General features: G+C 45.5%; 1 protein-coding gene across 1 annotated transcript in view; it reads right to left on the reverse strand.

The window, feature by feature from the left end:
* Positions 1-20,000, reverse strand: part of LOC311229511 (low-density lipoprotein receptor-related protein 1-like) — a 375,389-nt gene that overhangs the window by 114,617 nt on the left and 240,772 nt on the right. Inside the window, 5 exon segments of the mRNA XM_084315588.1 lie at positions 9,784-10,158; positions 12,059-12,183; positions 15,113-15,264; positions 17,029-17,155; positions 18,377-18,506. Coding sequence (XP_084171714.1) covers positions 9,784-10,158; positions 12,059-12,183; positions 15,113-15,264; positions 17,029-17,155; positions 18,377-18,506 — 909 coding nt within the window.

The following is a 20,000-nucleotide window of genomic DNA, read 5'->3' on the forward strand; positions in this document are numbered from 1 at the left end:
CAACATGGAGGAACATGACGAGCCCAGAGGAGCAGAGAGCAGAGCCAACATGGAGGAACATGACGAGCCCAGAGGAGCAGAGAGCAGAGCCAACATGGAGGAACATGACGAGCCCAGAGGAGCAGAGAGCAGAGCCAACATGGAGGAACACGACGAGCCCAGAGGAGCAGAGAGCAGAGCCAACATGGAGGAACATGACGAGCCCAGGGGAGCAGAGAGCAGAGCCAACATGGAGGAACATGACGAGCCCAGGGGAGCAGAGAGCAGAGCCAACATGGAGGAACATGACGAGCCCAGGGGAGCAGAGAGCAGAGCCAACATGGAGGAACATGACGAGCCCAGAGGAGCAGAGAGCAGAGCCAACATGGAGGAACATGACGAGCCCAGGGGAGCAGAGAGCAGAGCCAACATGGAGGAACATGACGAGCCCAGAGGAGCAGAGAGCAGAGCCAACATGGAGGAACACACAGTACTGTCGCTGTGGGACAGTAAACAGCTGCTCCACCCCCGAGGAACTTTAGCGCACACACACACACACACACACACACACACACCAAACAGCTGATAGCCGTCACCTGCTCCTCCATGAAACGGGGACAGAGGAATGTTCCCTCTGGACGGCTGTGAGGTCAGCAGCACATCACAGAGCTGCTGGGATCAGGATGAGGGAGGATGAGGATGACAGTGAGGCTAACACTGCCAGAAAACATGCTGATGTCCATTAGCCGTGTAATGTCAGCCCCCCCCCATTTAACCTTGAATTTTGATTTTTTTTTATTGTTTTTAATACCGGGCAGTCCGAGAGAGAGAGAGAGAGAGAGAGAGGAAGAATGGGAGACAGAGCGGGGGGGGGAGACATTCGGCAAAGGACGCCGGGTCCGGGAATCGAACCCGGGTCGGCCGCTTCGCGACGCAGCGCGTTACATGGTTCGCCACTTGGGCGCCCCATTTAACCTTGAATTTAACCTTTATTCCACCAGGAAGTCCCATTGATACGAGATCCCTTTTACAAGGGAGACCTGGCCTAGATAACAGCAGCAGTAAAACATATATATAGTGCATCACACAACACATAAAAACATACAGTATACATAAAAACAACCGTGCATGGCTGAAAGCGCTACAGGGGAACAAAAAAGCACAGAAAGCAACAACACTCTTCCTGCAAGGAGCTCTGCAATATTAAAATTTGCCAAGCCAGCGAGACCAGGGCATCCAGGTGGATGAGCTCCTGCAATTCATTCCACGCCAGAGGTGCAAAGTGGGAGAAGGCTGTCTTTCCAGTGACTAAACGGTAAATGGACTGCTTTTATATAGCTTTACGAGTTATGCCTCACATTCATTGACACACACCGACGGCGGAGGCAATGATCATTGGGAGCAGTTAGGGGTTAGTGTCTTGCTCAAGGACACTTCGACACACTACCGGGAGGAGCCGGGATTGAACCGGGAACCTTCTGATTATCAGAGTAAGCTACAGAGGTCTAGAAGAGTAAGATACAGAGGTATAGCAGAGTAAGGTACAGAGGTATAGGAGAGTAAGATACAGAGGTATAGCAGAGTAAGATACAGAGGTATAGCAGAGTAAGATACAGAGGTATAGCAGAGTAAGATACAGAGGTATAGCAGAGTAAGATACAGAGGTATAGGAGAGTAAGATACAGAGGTATAGCAGAGTAAGGTACAGAGGTATAGGAGAGTAAGATACAGAGGTATAGGAGAGTAAGGTACAGAGGTATAGCAGAGTAAGATACAGAGGTATAGCAGAGTAAGGTACAGAGGTATAGGAGAGTAAGATACAGAGGTATAGCAGAGTAAGGTACAGAGGTATAGGAGAGTAAGATACAGAGGTATAGCAGAGTAAGATACAGAGGTATAGCAGAGTAAGATACAGAGGTATAGCAGAGTAAGATACAGAGGTATAGCAGAGTAAGATACAGAGGTATAGGAGAGTAAGATACAGAGGTATAGCAGAGTAAGGTACAGAGGTATAGGAGAGTAAGATACAGAGGTATAGGAGAGTAAGGTACAGAGGTATAGCAGAGTAAGATACAGAGGTATAGCAGAGTAAGGTACAGAGGTATAGGAGAGTAAGATACAGAGGTATAGCAGAGTAAGGTACAGAGGTATAGCAGAGTAAGATACAGAGGTATAGCAGAGTAAGGTACAGAGGTATAGCAGAGTAAGATACAGAGGTATAGCAGAGTAAGATACAGAGGTATAGCAGAGTAAGATACAGAGGTATAGGAGAGTAAGATACAGAGGTATAGCAGAGTAAGGTACAGAGGTATAGGAGAGTAAGATACAGAGGTATAGCAGAGTAAGGTACAGAGGTATAGCAGAGTAAGATACAGAGGTATAGCAGAGTAAGGTACAGAGGTATAGCAGAGTAAGATACAGAGGTATAGCAGAGTAAGATACAGAGGTATAGCAGAGTAAGATACAGAGGTATAGCAGAGTAAGATACAGAGGTATAGCAGAGTAAGATACAGAGGTATATCAGAGTAAGATACAGAGGTATAGGAGAGTAAGATACAGAGGTATAGCAGAGTAAGGTACAGAGGTATAGGAGAGTAAGATACAGAGGTATAGCAGAGTAAGGTACAGAGGTATAGCAGAGTAAGATACAGAGGTATAGCAGAGTAAGGTACAGAGGTATAGCAGAGTAAGATACAGAGGTATAGCAGAGTAAGATACAGAGGTATAGCAGAGTAAGATACAGAGGTATAGGAGAGTAAGATACAGATGTATAGGAGAGTAAGATACAGAGGTATAGCAGAGTAAGATACAGAGGTATAGGAGAGTAAGATACAGAGGTCTAGGAGAGTAAGATACAGAGGTATAGGAGATTAAGATACAGAGGTCTAGGAGAGTAAGATACAGAGGTATAGGAGAGTAAGATACAGAGGTATAGCAGAGTAAGATACAGAGGTCTAGCAGAGTAAGATACAGAGGTATAGGAGAGTAAGATACAGAGGTATAGGATAGTAAGATACAGAGGTATAGCAGAGTAAGATACAGAGGTATAGCAGAGTAAGATACAGAGGTATAGGATAGTAAGATACAGAGGTATAGGAGAGTAAGATACAGAGGTATAGGATAGTAAGATACAGAGGTATAGCAGAGTAAGATACAGAGGTACAGGATAGTAAGATACAGAGGTATAGCAGAGTAAGATACAGAGGTATAGGAGAGTAAGATACAGAGGTATAGCAGAGTAAGGTACAGAGGTATAGCAGAGTAAGATACAGAGGTATAGCAGAGTAAGATACAGAGGTCTAGGAGAGTAAGATACAGAGGTATAGCAGAGTAAGGTACAGAGGTCTAGGAGAGTAAGATACAGAGGTATAGCAGAGTAAGGTACAGAGGTATAGCAGAGTAAGATACAGAGGTATAGCAGAGTAAGATACAGAGGTCTAGGAGAGTAAGATACAGAGGTATAGGAGATTAAGATACAGAGGTCTAGGAGAGTAAGATACAGAGGTATAGCAGAGTAAGATACAGAGGTATAGGAGAGTAAGATACAGAGGTCTAGGAGAGTAAGATACAGAGGTATAGGAGATTAAGATACAGAGGTCTAGGAGAGTAAGATACAGGGGTATAGGAGAGTAAGATACACCAGAGCGAATACAAATACACAAACATGAAAGAAACAGTCACATGATACAATACAGGATACACAACACAATAGGATAGCCTCTCAACACAGTGCTAACAGTGTTCGTATTTTTTTTTACCGCAGCAGGAACAAAGGACCTTCTCAATCGCTCAGTTGAGCATTGAGGCATCAAATCACTATAAGACTATAAGATACAGAGGTATAGGAGAGTAAGATACAGGGGTCTAGGGGTTTACGTTTTCAGAAAGTGTTCTATTTCATGACATGCGTCTCAGAGAAAATATGGCCACAGCTCTTTGATCAAGGTTGTCTTTTGCAAAAACTAAATAGGCTGATTGATATGTACAAAATATAGATACATCACTGCGGAAATACGTAAAAGTCCTTTACATTATTTGACGTGGCCATTACATACCCATTGTACTTGGCAAGGCTGAGATTCGGAATGGTCTTCTAGGCCTTAAAAAAAATTACCTAGTAGAAACTTGACAGCAGAGTGTAGCGTAAAAAAACAACAACTCACGCCCGCTTTACACACTCATAAATCAGTGCCTTTAGAGATCGATCAAGTGCAACAGTAAATCTGTTCACCGTTATTGCCCCTTTCCTCCTGGCTATTAATGAATCGTAAATCTTTGGGACCCTCGGGACAACACACGTGCGCGCATACGCGCACACACACACACACGCACGCTGTCTTTCTTGTTTTAAAGATGTGTACATCTCTCCTGACCTATGTTCTGTGTTATCACAACTGTACGCCTCTGCTTACTGCCTACGCGCAGCACTGGAGCCCGGCTGGATTTACTGCTCCGCCGTTGCTGTAGACGCTCTAAAACACACTGACACTTTTTATGGCACTTATCTGGGTGTGATAGCAGGGCAAGACACCTCGGTGCTTGCTCTCTCAAGGGCAGCGGTCAATAATTACCCTGACATCTCTCGCTCTCTGTCATGCTGTATGTATACATGCGTGCGCGCGCGTGTGTGTATGTGTGTGTGCGTGCTAGTGCGTGTGCTTGTGTCTGTGTGTATACTGTACGTGTATATGTTCCAGCATTCCAAGACAATGGGCAGATTCAGATAATGTAAACGAAAACTCTGGGAAAGATTTGTTTGGTTCCACCGGGCCCTCCCACAGGGAAGAGGCCAGCTTATCTCTCCCTCCCTCTCTCTCTCTCTCTCTCTCTCTCTCTCTCTCTCTCTCTCCCTCTCTCTCCCTCTCTCTCCCTCTCTCTCTCTCTCTCTCTCTCTCTCTCTCTCTCTCTCTCTCTCTCTCTCTCTCTCTCTCTCTCTCTCTCTCTCTCTTCCTCTCTCTCTCTCTCTCTCTCTCTCTCCCCCCTCTCACTTGTGCTGTGCTTCGATCAGTCCAGAGTTCACCTGCGGCTATTTACTATGATTCACCCTCCACTCTGATTACAACTATTCACCTGCTTCTCTCTCATGCTTCCTCCCGTACCTTCCTCTGCTTGGCAGTGGAGAGCGGGGCCTGATTGTGGGACGGCTGCGTTAACCGACTGAGACGCCACGCAGAGAAGTCTGTCTGATTTGAGCCGACGGTGTTTTTTTTTTTATCTCTCAAGTCGCAGACGCCCCGGGGGGAGACGGATGCTCACAGCGGGCGAGTCCAGGGCCCGACCGGAGATATTGGGCGGTTAGCGCTACAGCTAAATCAACATCTAAAAGCCCCCAAAGGAGGGCCGCTTTGACGAGGCGGGGAGAGGACAAAGGTGGCGCTGATTACGGGACTGAAACGGCCCGACTCACACACTGTATATGAAGCGGCTGGGGACCTGACCGAGGCTGTGGACACGTGGGTCGTTCATTAGGTGTGTCGTAAAGGTCCTCGCTCGGGGGTATAAGGGTTTGCCGTGACGTCAGCGTGGATGCGGACATGAACGCCTGCGAGGAAACCAGGACAACAATCGCATTCTGACCAAAGTGACGAGGGTGTTAATAATTAAAAACATATGGATTTGAGAAGTGAAAGCACCCTATATGGTGGGCGTCCTTGTAACGTCTGTTTACTGAGCCCGAGTCAGCTCCAATTCCTATACTGTATTATCAGTGTTTTTACTATCTATATCGATCCTGTGTCAAGCTAGCTGCTATAATAGCTCACCCGACGGCCCGGCTGCTTGTTTAAACAGTTAAGAGTCCAGTGTCAGCGGGAGATATCTTCATGGCCGAGGGGCAGGAGCTGAGCTGCGGGCTGTGGAACTCTACAGGGCCCGGCGGGGGCTGCGTCGGGGGCAACGCCAGTGACCCGGCGCTGGGGAGCGTGGAGCAGATTCTGGTTCCGGTCCTAGATGCGTTGATCCTGGTGCTGGGCGTGACCGGCCACTCTCTGGTGATGGTGGTCCTCTGTGGGAGGAGGAGGAGGAGGACAGGGGGGTGGTCTCCCCAGGGCTCGGGGACGGGCACCGACGTCCTCCTGCTGGCCCTGAGCGCCGCCGACCTCCTGCTGCTCTCCATGCTGCCCTTCCACACCGTGGCCATAGCCACGCAACACTGGCCCTTCGGCGACTTCCTGTGTCGCCTGGTGAGCTTCCTGGGCGCCGCCTGTTCCTCCGCCAGCGTCTTCACCCTCGCCGCCCTGGCCGTGTCCCGCTACCTGACCGTGGTGCAGCCCGCCAGGGCCTACCACCTCCTCTCCCACCACAGGGTGGCGGTGACCGCCGCCCTGCTCTGGGTGCCGGCCTGCAGCCTGGCCGCTCCCCAGCTGGCCTTCCGCATGGTTGGGCCGCCGCACCGCCGGGATCCCGACGGCCTGGCCTGCTTCTCCTTCTCGTCCCACGCGGACCAGGTGGCCTACGGCCTGTGTTACCTCCTGCTGTCCTTCTTCCTGCCGCTGGCCACCATCGCCGTGGCGTACGGGAGCATCTACAGGTTCCTGTGGCGTAGTCAGCGGGACGGCAGGGCCCCCCAGGTGGAGCGGTACCAGAGGAGGGTGACCCGCACCTCCGCCGCGCTGGTGCTGGCGTTCACCGTGTGCTGGCTACCGTCCTACGGCCTGATGCTGGCCCTGCTGGCCGCTGGCAACACCGGGGCGACCGGCACCTCGCCGCGCTACGGCCCGTTCAGCGTCTTCGCCCGCTTCATGGCCACCTCGTCCACGGTGGCGAACCCCATCCTCTACGTCCTGATGTCCCGCAAGTTCAGACGGGACTTGCTGGGGCTGCTCAGGAGGGGGCGGGTAGCGGAGGGGACGTCTCCGTGACTACTGCCTCACTCCTATTGGACTAGAGGGCTACTGCCTCACTCCTATTGGACTAGAGGGCTACTGCCTCACTCCTATTGGACTAGAGGGCTACTGCCTCACTCCTATTGGACTAGAGGGCTACGCGAAAGGCCGTACCTGGTGAACAAGCTTTTTGATTGTACTGTATTTGAGTATTCAATGAAAAGAAGAAAAGTCTACCCCGATGTCCGTGACAACCTAGCGGGATATGACATTTGGGACCATAGAGGCTTTTCACAGAATGTATAGAATGTCCATTCGTCTTCCGTGTCGGAAGAGACAGCGGTTGCTACGTGCAAAACAACATGTTGATATATGAGAAATGTATCAACGGAAATGTATAATTTGGTGTGTTATTACTGGATCTTGTAAAACAAGTCACAGTGGAACAGTAGCACTGCTTTTCCAATGTTTCACCTACTCTCCCACTGCACAGAAATGACGGCATCTCTTTTTTGAAGTGCTTGCCAATGGTTTACAGGAAGGAAGAGAACTACACAGAACTACTCCGTGCAACACTGGGAGTGGACGGGATTATGTCAACGTTAACCAGCTGAGCCCATGAAAGAACCATATAATAATTGATATATCAAAGACAAGTACAGCAAGTACCTTGAACTTCCACAGCGAGACAATAGCAACACATGGACGTGATTCTGAGAAGGTCTAAAACTGGGGGGGACTTGGCTCCGGACACAACAGGAAGGTAGATGCATACAGATCCTCAGTAGTACTATTCTTTGTATAAAATACACTAAACTCTTCTGTTGCATTGAGATAAAGCAACATTCAGCTCTTTCTGCCTCTGTGCCTGTTCAATGTTGTTTACAGTATGTTCTCAAAGCTGAGATTAGAGGAGGGGAGGAGGGCTTTTTTTCCCCGGTCATAAAAAAGACCTTAAAGAGATTTGATTACCGTTTCAGAGTAAAGGTTTCCCCAGTTCTGTTTAGATCAGCGCGAGAGGGAACGTTCTGTTCCAGCTGTTTTCTTTCTCAGGAAAGGCACCTCGCTGGGGGGTCGGCTGTCTCTCACTGAGGCTGTTTGTTTCTCAGCGAGAGATGAAACATGATGCTTGATAAAAAAAATAAAGAATGAGACGTCTGCAACATATCCAGAACCATAACTCCTACTTCACACGTAACCTACGGCACACCAGATGGAGTAGGAGCACGGAGATAAAAGATTGTGTTAACTCGTTAACTGCCCTAAGCTCCGACCGTCACCAGGATTCTCAACCGCTAGTTTGCCAGAGGTCACAGAAGTCTAAGTTCTAAATACACCAGCCTGCCTTGGGCTTTATCTGTCACCTAAACCTCATTGTATGAATTAAACGTGTTATCTTGCCTGGTTTGGGCCTAATTCTGCATGTGACTAGCATAAACTAGCCTGGCTGTAAAGAGGAGTCCTGTGTGGTTCTATTGAGTCCATTTTCATTCAGATATCTTGAGTTGAGAAGTCAAGGGACTCCTTTGAAAAGGACCATGCCCGTGGTATTTTCCTTCCATCAATTTTAAGCTAGCTTAAACTAGCTTAACTTTGGAGGAAAATCTACCCGTTTGCCAGTAAGCGAGCATGACAGGGCTAGTACCTCTGTATACTTTGAGATGTCTAGTTTCATACGATACCCTTGTGCTAGCTTAAAAAATTAGCCCACTAGAGCCGTTTAAAGACGCAGATAAAATGGCGGGAAATCTGTAACATAAACAAGGAAGGCTGGGGGACTGAACATTCCGGAACCCTCAAGGCAGACTGTGAGCATTCCCCAATGCTAAGGCAGTAAATGACTGAAGTACTGTATTTGAGTATTCAATGAAAAGGAAAATGTCTACCCTGATGTCCATAACAACCTAGTAGACATTTGGGACTATAGAAGCTTTTCACAGAATGTTTAGAATGTCCATTTGTCCTCCATGTTGGAAGAGACAGCGGTTGTTATGTGCAAATAATTTTTTTTATATATGAGAAATGTATCAACACACATTTAATAATTTGGTGTCTTATTACTGGATCTTGTAAAACAAGTCACATTGGAACAGTAATATCGTGCTTTTCCAATGTTTCACCTACTCTCCCACTGCACAGAAATAATCTCCTTTTTGAAGTGGTTGCCAATGGTTTACAGGAAGGAAGAGAACTAAATAGAACTACTCCGTGCAACACTGGGGGTTGATGGAATTAGGTCAACATTAACCAGCTGAGCCCATGAAAGAACCTTATATAATAATTTATATATCAAAGAGAAGTACAGCAAGTACCTTCCACAGCTTGGGACTTGGCTCCAGACATAACAGGAAGGTAGATGCATACAAATTCTCAGTAGTAGAGAAAATAGCTGAGGATTCCCCAAGGCCAAGGCAGTAAATGAGTGAAGGTTTACAGTTAAATGGGACTCATGATCGGAAGATCACCGGTTCAAGCCCCGGTCAAGGCCGTTGTCGGAAAGTGGTGTTTTTGTCCAGCAGGGGGCACTCTGTCCTCTGGACTAGTCAATAAGGGATAGGGACACCGTACAGCTGCGAGTGAGGTCCTTCAGATGAAAGCGGGGTCCTGACTGACTTCGGTTGTTCGAGAGCTTGTCACATCGCAAAGAGTGTTCCTGGTCAAATTCACAATCAGGTCTCTGACATCAAGGCCACCTAATTATCCCTCCCCCCTTAATTGGCTGATATCAATCCCTGTCCCCTGAGCCGTTCAGCCATTGTGTCGTGTGATGTGTGCCTGGTGCCAGTGTATGGCAGCCATTGAGCCTGCATAGCCCAAGGTTGGGTGCTACACAGTGGTGGTGAAGGAGGCAATTTCCACCCTACATTGTGGGGAGCGCTTTGAGTGTCTAGAAAAGCGCTATATAAATGTAATGATCATTAAAGGAACGGAGGGCGCTGACAGAACAGACCACCATAAGCCGTCAGGCAGGGCTACTCACTCTCCACCACCGTCTTGCGGTCGGAGCCGTCGTCGTTGATCTGCTGGATGTTGCCAAAGTGGATGTCGCTGAAGAAGATGCGGTTGGCTCCCTTCCCGCCGCCACCCCGGTAGTCGAAGGTGAGCGCAATGACGTTCTTCATGTGCTCCGGATCCTCGAACGGTTTTATCGGCGCGTTGAGGTTGTTCTCGTCCGACAGGTGGACGCTCTTCAGTATCGTCCGCTCCGAGTAGAGCAGGTAGCCGTCGTAGTCGCGGCAGCCGCTGCCGTCCTCCGCCAGCATGCCGTGGGCACAGGCGCACGTCCTCTGGTCGTTGCCGCGGAACAGACACAGCTGCTGGCACCCGCCATTGTTGATTTTGCACACGTTGGTTCCTGTGGAGGAAGAAAAAGGTACAACGCTTGATAATTGCCAGGGAAAAAACAACAACTAACCTTCTTAGTAGTGGTGGGGGAAAATATTGATACAGTATAGTATCGCGATACTGTATCGATACTAGGGATGGGCGTGATCGATTACTCGTAGCTATGAGAAAAATCTATCTTAAATTATTAATCATTTTTATGATTTTAAATTTTTAATTTTTTTTACATATTTGTTTCACATGTATGTGTAAGATTATAACTGTTTGTTGGTTTCCTTAAACATGTAATGAAATGTATGTATGTAAATGAAAAAAAGTAAATAAAAAAAATATATATATATATATTCCAAAAGATTTTTTTTTTTTTTTTTTTTGTGTAATACACGATCACTCGAGTATAGCATGCCATCAATCGATCTGGATTTTTCTTAAAAATGCCCATCCCTAATCGATACAAGGACTCCAAAGTATCGATATTTTATTATCCTTTTTATATAAGGAAGTTGCATTGTTAATTTCAATATCTGTAATAGTACAGTAGTCCACACACACACACACACACACACACACACACACACACACACACACACACACACACACACACACACACACACACACACACACACACACACACACACACACATGTGCATTCAGTTAAGTTGGAATATGACTGTAATACAAACAGTTCAGTTTGTCAGGTACATGCAACACAGATTACAGTGTTGACATCTGTCTGCTTGAGAAAATCCCATTTGCTGCAATAAAAATTATTGAAGTGAGATGAACAGACTGAAAACTTTATTTGATTAGATAAAACATGTTGACAAAGTTTTACTTTGCAGTTGAAAAAAGGTAACAAATCGCAATATTAATATCGCAATACTCAGCATATTGCAATATATTTTGAATCGCAATACTAGCGTATCGTGACTTAAGTATCGTGATAATATCGTATCGTGAGGCCTCTGGTGATTGCCACCCCTACTTCTTAGTGTCTTTTACTATTATGTACCTTACTACTATGCTACTATACTTATACTACTCATCATGCTAATATGTCTATACTACTATGCACTCAGAGTGTAACACTCAAGCTCAATACTGTTTGATGAACAACGCCACTGACCCTTAGCTGCCAGAGTTGTACCCTTCCTCCTGGTGACTTGTTGTTCACAAGTTGTAAGTCACTTTGGATAAAAGCGTCAGCTAATACATGTACTGTAAATGTAATGTAATGTAATTGTGTTTATTAAAGGCCTGATCAGTGATCCAAACATGAAATAAATGGATAGCTCAACCAGCAAAAAACAAGAAATAGGAATAAAATATGTGTTTAGTTCTTAGTTGCTTTGGCTGTATTTTGTGTCTGTAAAACGTTTGTTTACATTGATAACACTGAAGTAAAATAGATCTATATTCCAATTTACAATGTGAGAACGATGGTCCCAAACAGCTCAGTCCATCTAGATCAAACTCCTCAAATATGGTCATTAAGATCCTGAATTGGGGCTTTAAATCTGAAATCTTCCGATTGAAATCTAAATGTATTGAATCAAAACAATCCACAAATTGACAATGCGTGGGGTCATTCAAAATTGTAGAATAAATTCTGATGTACAATTAGACTTTATATTCTTTCAACCATTGACCATATGCACACGGCAGAAAGGAATCCCAACCTGAGCACGACATAAGAGCAAAATGGCCACAGTGTGAATAATAATAATACATTTAAAAATAAGAAATAAAAATGTATTAATTAATAAATAATAATAATAATAATAAATTATAATAACACTACATAAATAATAATAGTAATAATAATAATATGGTAAATTCTAAACCCCGCCTAGAGAGTAAACCAGACGTGCTAAACTCCAACCAGACGAGGTGGATGAGTCGGGGCTCACCTTGCTGCCTGGCTCTGTTGAACACCTTGATGTCTTTGAGCTGTACTCCAATGCCGGTCCTGAGAGACACAGAGTCTGTGGCGTTGTCCTTGTTGCCTCTCTTTATGGAGCCATTGGCGTGAGTCCTGGACCACAGCAGACAGAGATAATGTCAGGGAGAGAAAGGACCATGAGAGCTGATAAACGTTAGCGGATGAGAGGAAAGGTTAAAGTCCAACTGCAACCAAAGCAGGAGAATTGTTCTTATCAAAAAGGCCGATCGACATTAACGCGTGGCATGGATGTTTACAGAATATGTTTCATACTCAATTGATCGACGAGACACGGCCACTCTAAAAGTGTGCGGGAAATAAAGTGCGCCCCCTGTCTGTCATGGGGTAGGTGCAGAATGTGTATCCATTGATGCTAGTTGGCATAACATTAGGCGGCTTTAGCCAATTAGATTTGATTTAAATGTATTGTCATTATACAGCACAATGGTACAGTACAACGAAAAGAGGTTTGGCATCCAACCAGAGTGCAGTAAATGTTACAGTAAAGTGCAATAGTAATATACAATGTACAGGTGATTAAACTGGGTATAAAATAAATTAGTACTACTGAGTATAGTGCTAATCAGGTGTACGTACAGAGTTGTAGTATTAATATGTACAGTGATATAGGTATAAAGACACTATGGTAGTAAGTCATACTGGCCGGCAGTGTAACTAGTCAGAGTAGGTAAGGGATGTACAGATATAGATATAGTATGACTGTACTTACCTAATCCTTTTTACATATCTGTAGATAGTATCTACAGATATGTAAAAAGGATTAGGTAAGTACAGACAGATGTGGATGAATATATATATATATATATATATATAGCATTATTGTACATGCTATCATGGTAAATGGTTGCATTTATATAGCGCTTTTATCCAAAGCGCTTTACAATTTGTTCCTCACATTTTACCCATTCACTCACACATTCACACACTGACGGCAGAGGCAACCATGCAAGGTGCCAACCTGCTCATTGATTGATTGATTGAAAATTGTATTAACATATTGCAGAATGGGTACAATACAGTACGGCTCAATACACACAATTGTTAAGGGGATGCAGACCAGAGAAAGACTTTCGTCTTGTTTACATCAGGGTCCCCCATTTTCAATTCATCATAACATATATGACATACATGACATACAAATAGACAGTACTGCTACATCTATACATCTATGACATACCAGATTTACAAATACAGTACTGTTTGTGATACAAAAATAATACAAAAAAAATTGCTCATCTGGAGCAATTAGGGGTTAAGTGTCTTTCTCAAGGACACTTCGACATGCTGACCAGGAGAAGCGGGAATCGAACCGGGAACCTCCAGATTACCAGATGACTGCTCTACCTCCGAAGCCACTGTCGCCTCCTAATCATACAGAGTTATATGCAGGTGCATACGTAGGTATATAGAAGGATTATATTGCAGGTATATTCAGACAGTAGTTATGATTATCATGATTACTATGATTGTATGCAGATTGTATGATTCTCAATCAACTGTCAGCGACAAAGTGAAGTAGCACTTATTATTCCTTCTCGGCATGAATATCCATGTACTCTCTTCCACCAGTGCTACTAACTTTCTCAGTTGGTTGCACCCTTTTTTGGTACAGCATGGTATTAATCAGTTCATGCAATCTGTGATCTTGCAGAACGTGAATCCTATGCTATTAGCAAGGATTCACGTTAGCAAGGCTTGCTGTGTGTTTCTGACCGGATTGTCTTGCAGGTCCCTGGTACGGTACGAGGATTAATCACTGGTTAATCAGTGCAATTGGAATCACCTGGCCAGTCTCCCAGGTGTATTAACAGCTGGCTGTTCCAGTTCATTCTCTCTCTCGCTCTCTCCATTATCTCTTTCTCTCTCTCTCTCTCTCTCTCTCTCTCTCTCTCTCTCTCTCTCTCTCTCTCTCTCTCTCTCTCTCTCTCTCTCTCACTCTCTCACTCTCTCTCTCTCTCTCTCTCTCTCTCTCTCTCCATTCTCTCAGCACCGTCTCTCTGTTTGGTCGGCTTCGACTCTGTTAGTTTAGGTTTTACATCATACACCCTTCATTCATCACCAACCACACTATCTTTCACTGTACATAATAATACCGTAACACTGTACATACATCAGATTAGCATATTTGCTCAGTAGCTAATAGCTACCTGATAGGTACCTTGTATTGTATATTCGTTTCTATAGATCGTTGTGTATTGTTGTTCACAAATCTACTACGGTTGAGGAGGAACCGAGAAAAACAAGCATCTCAGTTTTTTGTGAATGTATGTACATTTAACACTAGCACAGCCATGGAGAAAATGACACTAATTCCCGCCGGGAACGGGTCAGATGACCCAACAGCCTTTAGAATGGAGATGGGAGGGAGAGAAGGGAGGGAGGGTCAATGAGGGAGGGAGGGAGAAGGAGTAAGGGAGGGAGAGAGTGAGAGAGAGGGAGAGAGGAAGGGAGGGAGAGAGAGGAAGTGAGAAGGAGGAAGAGGGAGGTATAGAGAGAGGGAAAGAGAGGGAGAAAGAGAGAGGGAGAGAGAGAGAGGGAGGGAGAGGGAGGGAGAAGGAGAGAGAGGGAGGGAGGGAGAGAAAGGGAGGGGGGAGAGAAAGGGAGAGAGAGAAAGGGAGGGAGAGAGTGAAAGGGAGGGAGGGTCAAGGAGGGAGGGAGGCCGCTCAGCAGAAATAGCTGAAATAACGTTCTAATTCCATTTTCAATTAAGTCATTTTGAAATTTCAGAAACCGTGCCAGATAAAACGGGTACTTTTAGGAAAAGTCATTGAGTGACAGAGCTGGAGCTCGACGACCGAATGACGAGGATACATTTATTGAAAATGCCTGGGGGTCATGTGACCCCTTGTCGGCTGTGCTAGTGTTAAAAAAGCTGTGACAATAAAATGATCTGAATCTGACTCTGAACCTGAAACAAACACAGACACACAGTCCAGTCAAGAGACAGCGGTCGGGGGGGGGGGGGGGGGGGGAACGGACACGGAGAGGGGGCATGTCTGACCTGTCACTCCAGTAGATGTAGCTCTCGAACACAGACACAGAAAACATGTCCATGTTGTTGTTGGCCAACACCACCTCTCTGTTCTCTCCCGTCTCCATGTTGATGCGCTCGATCTTGTCCGTCCTGGCGTCGCACCAGTACAGCAGACCCTCCTACGTCATACACAGTGATAACACACATGGTGAAAAATACACAATGATAACACAAGGTGGAAATACACTAATGATAACACATGGTGGAAATATACTACATGTACTTTAACGCATTACAGCAGGGGCGGAGCTTCAGGGGGGGGCTGTAGGGGCGGTGCTCCCCGGGCCCGGGACGGTCGGGACCCAATGGGGGCCCATCGCCGAGGCAGCAGGCTCCGCCCCCGAGATATTCGCAGGCGGGCCCTGCTGCCTCGCGCCACTGAGTGCACTGACGTTTGTGGTCATATTAGGTATAAAGCATCGTAGCTTATGATATGAGTTGAACTTGTGCTGCTATTTTCACACTCACATTTAACATTAAAACATGAAGAATTGCAAGTGAATCCCTTCTATTGTCTCCATCTCCAAATGTATTTTGGGTAAAATCGTCATCAGCCGTCCATCAACATCATACGTAAATGAACGTCATCATCATCAATCACTTGTCAACAGAGCACTGCCTAAGCATGAGGGGGAGCAGTTATAAACACAAAAGTGAAGCGACAAAACGCAAAGAAAAAGATAAAAGGGACCAAGGAAAAGACAAATTGTCCAAGCTATAGATGTATCTTTTTTCCGCCCTACTCTCCTCCTGCCCGCCAACAACGTTAGTGGGGGTGAGCCAGATTTACAGGTAGGCTACAATCACGAACACACACTGTCAACAAGAAAACGTGAGTTTGTGGTAAATGTTGATATGGTTGTTACTGTACTTCGTGTGGTATCACAAGCGCTTATGTCCCACTCGCTGGGCATCTCGCCATGATGCGCTTGTTGCAAAAGACGCGGATATTCTCAAAGCATCTACTCTACTGCAACATGCCATCAGTGTTTTGGTGGAGTAGCCTATAGGGGACAAAAGTTTAAATGCAACTGTGAACATGTTTGAGGCAATTCACCCCAACACACTACTGCAAGCAAAGGATGAGGAGTTTACACCAAGCTGCCCAGGAGAGCACTATTAGTCGCTCTCGTGGTCCGTGGTGAATTCATTTGAAGTCATTTTATTAGGCTATGTTTACATTGTTCTTGTAGTTTGTTGGCTTTATGTCATGTTATATCATTATCTGTATATATTTCGTTTCTATACCCTTTGTAGAAAACGAAATCTTAAATATTACACCTTTTCTTTGGTTAGTTTTCCTTCAAACATTGTTTTAAATTGTAATCTTAGACTTTTTACGCACGAGCGTCAGATTACCACCCCGGACGCGCGTCGGCACCCCGGACTCCCGATATAATGTCAAGCTTTATTGGCTTTAAAGGGCGCGGTCATGTAACCCCGCCCCCCGGCCCGGGTCTGATAGGCTCCGCTGCTGCATTACAGTACCTAGTGTCTGTATATTGCATGTACTTTAATACATCAGTGTGTGTGTGTGTGTGTGTGTGTGTGTGTGTGTGTGTGTGTGTGTGTGTGTGTGTGTGTGTGTGTGTGTGTGTGTGTGTGTGTGTGTGTGTGTGTGTGTGTGATTGAATCAATATCTAAAAAAAATAAAAACTTCGTCTTTTGCTAGTATGCACTTTGCTACTAAGGAATCTACCTTTCCTATATTACTACCTACTATGCTAACATGTCTATACTACTATGCACTCAAGACTTTGGATAAAAGCGTCAGCTAAATTACTAAATGTAAATGTGTACGTGTGTGTGACTGTGTGAGAGCCGGCAGGGTATTTCTATCATATAGTACTTGTAGTTGTGTTGAGTTGAGGTGACCGCAGTACCTGGTAGTCGATGGAGATGCCGTTGGGCCAGCTGATGCTGTTGTTGACCAACACAGCTCTCTGAGTGCCGTCCAGACGGGACCTCTCGATGCGAGGATATTGACCCCACTCCGTCCAGAAAAGGAACCTGCACAACGTGCACACATCAAAACACACGTGAGACGCGTTTTCTCAATGGATACGTGTGAGAGACCTATGGTATGACAGACCTCTGGTATGAGAAACCTATGGTATGAGAGACCTCTGGTATGAGAGACCTCTGGTATGAGAGACCTAGGTATGAGAGACCTCTGGCACGATAGACCTCTGGTATGAGAGACCTCTGGCACGATAGACCTCTGGTATGAGAGACCTCTGGCACGATAGACCTCTGGTATGAGAGACCTCTGGCACGATAGACCTCTGGTATGAGAGACCTCTGGTATGAGAGACCTCTGGTATGAGAGACCTCTGGTATGAGATACCTCTGGTATGAGAGACCTCTGGTATGAGATACCTATGGTATGACAGACCTCTGGTATGAGAGACCTCTGGTATGAGAGACCTCTGGTATGAGAGACCTCTGGTATGAGAGACCTCTGGTATGAGAGACCTCTGGCACGATAGACCTCTGGTATGAGAGACCTATGGCATGAGATACCTATGGCATGATAGACCTACAGTATGGTATGACAGATCTCCCCTGCCAAGGCAAAAGGTAGCAACTTAGTTTACTTTTGTAGGGCGGTACTGATATAGTAGTATTAGTATATACACATGTAGAGGGGTACATATATAGTGGTATAAATACACATGTAGAGGGGTACATATATAGTGGTATAAATACACATGTAGAGGGGTACAGATATAGTGGTATAAATACACATGTAGAGGGGTACAGATATAGTGGTGACCTGTATTTGGTCGTTAAAGAAACCAGGACGCCTATCGTAAAGAGTAGGGGGTTTCCCGACGTTCCTGGCCAAATTCCCAATCAGGTCTCTGACATCAAGGCCACCTAATCATCCCCCCCTCCCCTTAATTGGCTGGTATCAATCCCTGTCTCCTGAGCCGTTCAGCCATTGTGTAGTGTGATGTGTGCCGGGTGCCAGTGTATGGCAGCCATTGAGCCTGCATAGCCCAAGGTGGGGTGCTACCAGTGGTGGTGAAGGACGCAATTTCCCTAACCCGCCAAGAGGGTAAGAGGGTACATATATAGTGGCACAAATACACATGTATGAGAGTGCTCTGCTGTACAAAGGCAAGTGGCAGTAACAGAATATACTGAAGTTACTGCTTTTTGCCTTTGTAGGGCAACAGAGCAGCCGCCCGTCCTCTGTCCTTCCCCTCGTCATCTCCTTCCGCTTACCCTCTCGCCGGGTGGACAGTGATGGCGCGGGGCTTGTCCAGACCCTGGGAGACCACCACGTAGCGGAAGGAGCCGTTCAGTCTGGCCACCTCGATCACGTCGAAGCCCTGGTCGGTCCAGTAGATGTTCCCTGCAGGAGGAGCAGAGAGACTGGGATATAACGTAGGGAGTTTATGTACCCGGTGTGGAGGTAGGAGCGCTAGCTACAGGCTGCTGCCTCCATTCATGTCCTCACTGTTAACACAGACTCCCCTGGGACTCCTGCCTGGCAACAGCAAGACGTGTGGTGAAAATGAAAACAGTTTATGAAGGGATTTTATTATCCACAAGGGGGGGGGGGTTGTAAAGAGCACTACACAGCATGGTTGGAAAATATTGTACAGAGGTGCATAAAAAACTGAATAAAGTTATATATTAAATATGATATATAATATATATATATATATATGATAGTTTATACCTACCTACTGCTTTCACTGTCTACAACTGCCCTAAGAATCATAATAATCATAACTACCTATACCTCATACTATAGTCTACCCATATAACTACTATGATAGTATGTACAATAGTGCTGTATATACCGTATAATATACATGTAAACATTTATATTAACCGTATATATACATATATCCATATCTATCTGAATATGCATGCATATAATCCTTCTATATACCTACTTATACACCTGCATATAACCCATATAACTCTGTATGATAGCATGTACAATAATGCTGTGTATATGTAAGGGATAATGTATAGCTACGAGGTCATTGTCGCAAAATAATTGACCGACATGGAGTTTAAAATACTGAGCCATCATATTTTGCGATGATGACCAAGTATAGCTATACATTATCCCGCTTATTACATGGCTAACTTACTAACAATATACCTAATTCATTTTACAAAATCGACAAGACGAGATCAAATGCAGACGCAGTTTTTCTGTGGCTCTGTCAGCCCAAATAAAGTGATTATTATTATCGCCGGCAGCCCGGCAGGTGTGTCTAATTGCACTGACATAAAGACTAAATTGGGATGGGAAAAAAAATACAGAAAAAGGAGGAGAAAAAGTAAAAAAAAAAAAAAAAAGTAAAAAAAAAAAAAGGCTAAGGACAGCAGGCTGTCTGTGGCGCAGAGCGCCGGCACCCTGTGTTTCTGTGGCTCGACACTCAAGGCTGGAAGGCTGCTGTGTAAATCACTTAACCTGCAGTCAGCTGTCTGTACTGGAGTCATTTCACCTGAGCTATTCTAATAATAATTTCTTCCCAAAGTCTCCTTCTCCGTGTCTCTGGCTGTTCCTCTCTCGCTCTCTCTCTCCCCTTCCACCACCGGTTCTCATCATTGCTTTCAACACCAACCCCACCCCCACCCCCTTTCCCTTTCCCTTTCCCTTTCTATTACAGTTCCACTGCAAGGAAGAAAGACACAGAGAGTGAGCGAGGGTAAAGTAAAGTAACAGCGTGCACAGGAGCAAGAGAAGAGGGATGTCGATATCTATTAGTGAGAGAAGGACGATGTCGGTATCTATTAGTGAGAGAAGGGGGATGTCGGTATCTATTAGTGAGAGAAGGGGGATGTCGGTATCTATTAGTGAGAGAAGGGGGATGTCGGTATCTAT

The sequence above is a fragment of the Notolepis coatsorum genome (assembly GCF_963971535.1).
Source record: "Notolepis coatsorum genome assembly, chromosome: 6".
NCBI classification, from domain to species: domain Eukaryota; kingdom Metazoa; phylum Chordata; class Actinopteri; order Aulopiformes; family Paralepididae; genus Notolepis; species Notolepis coatsorum.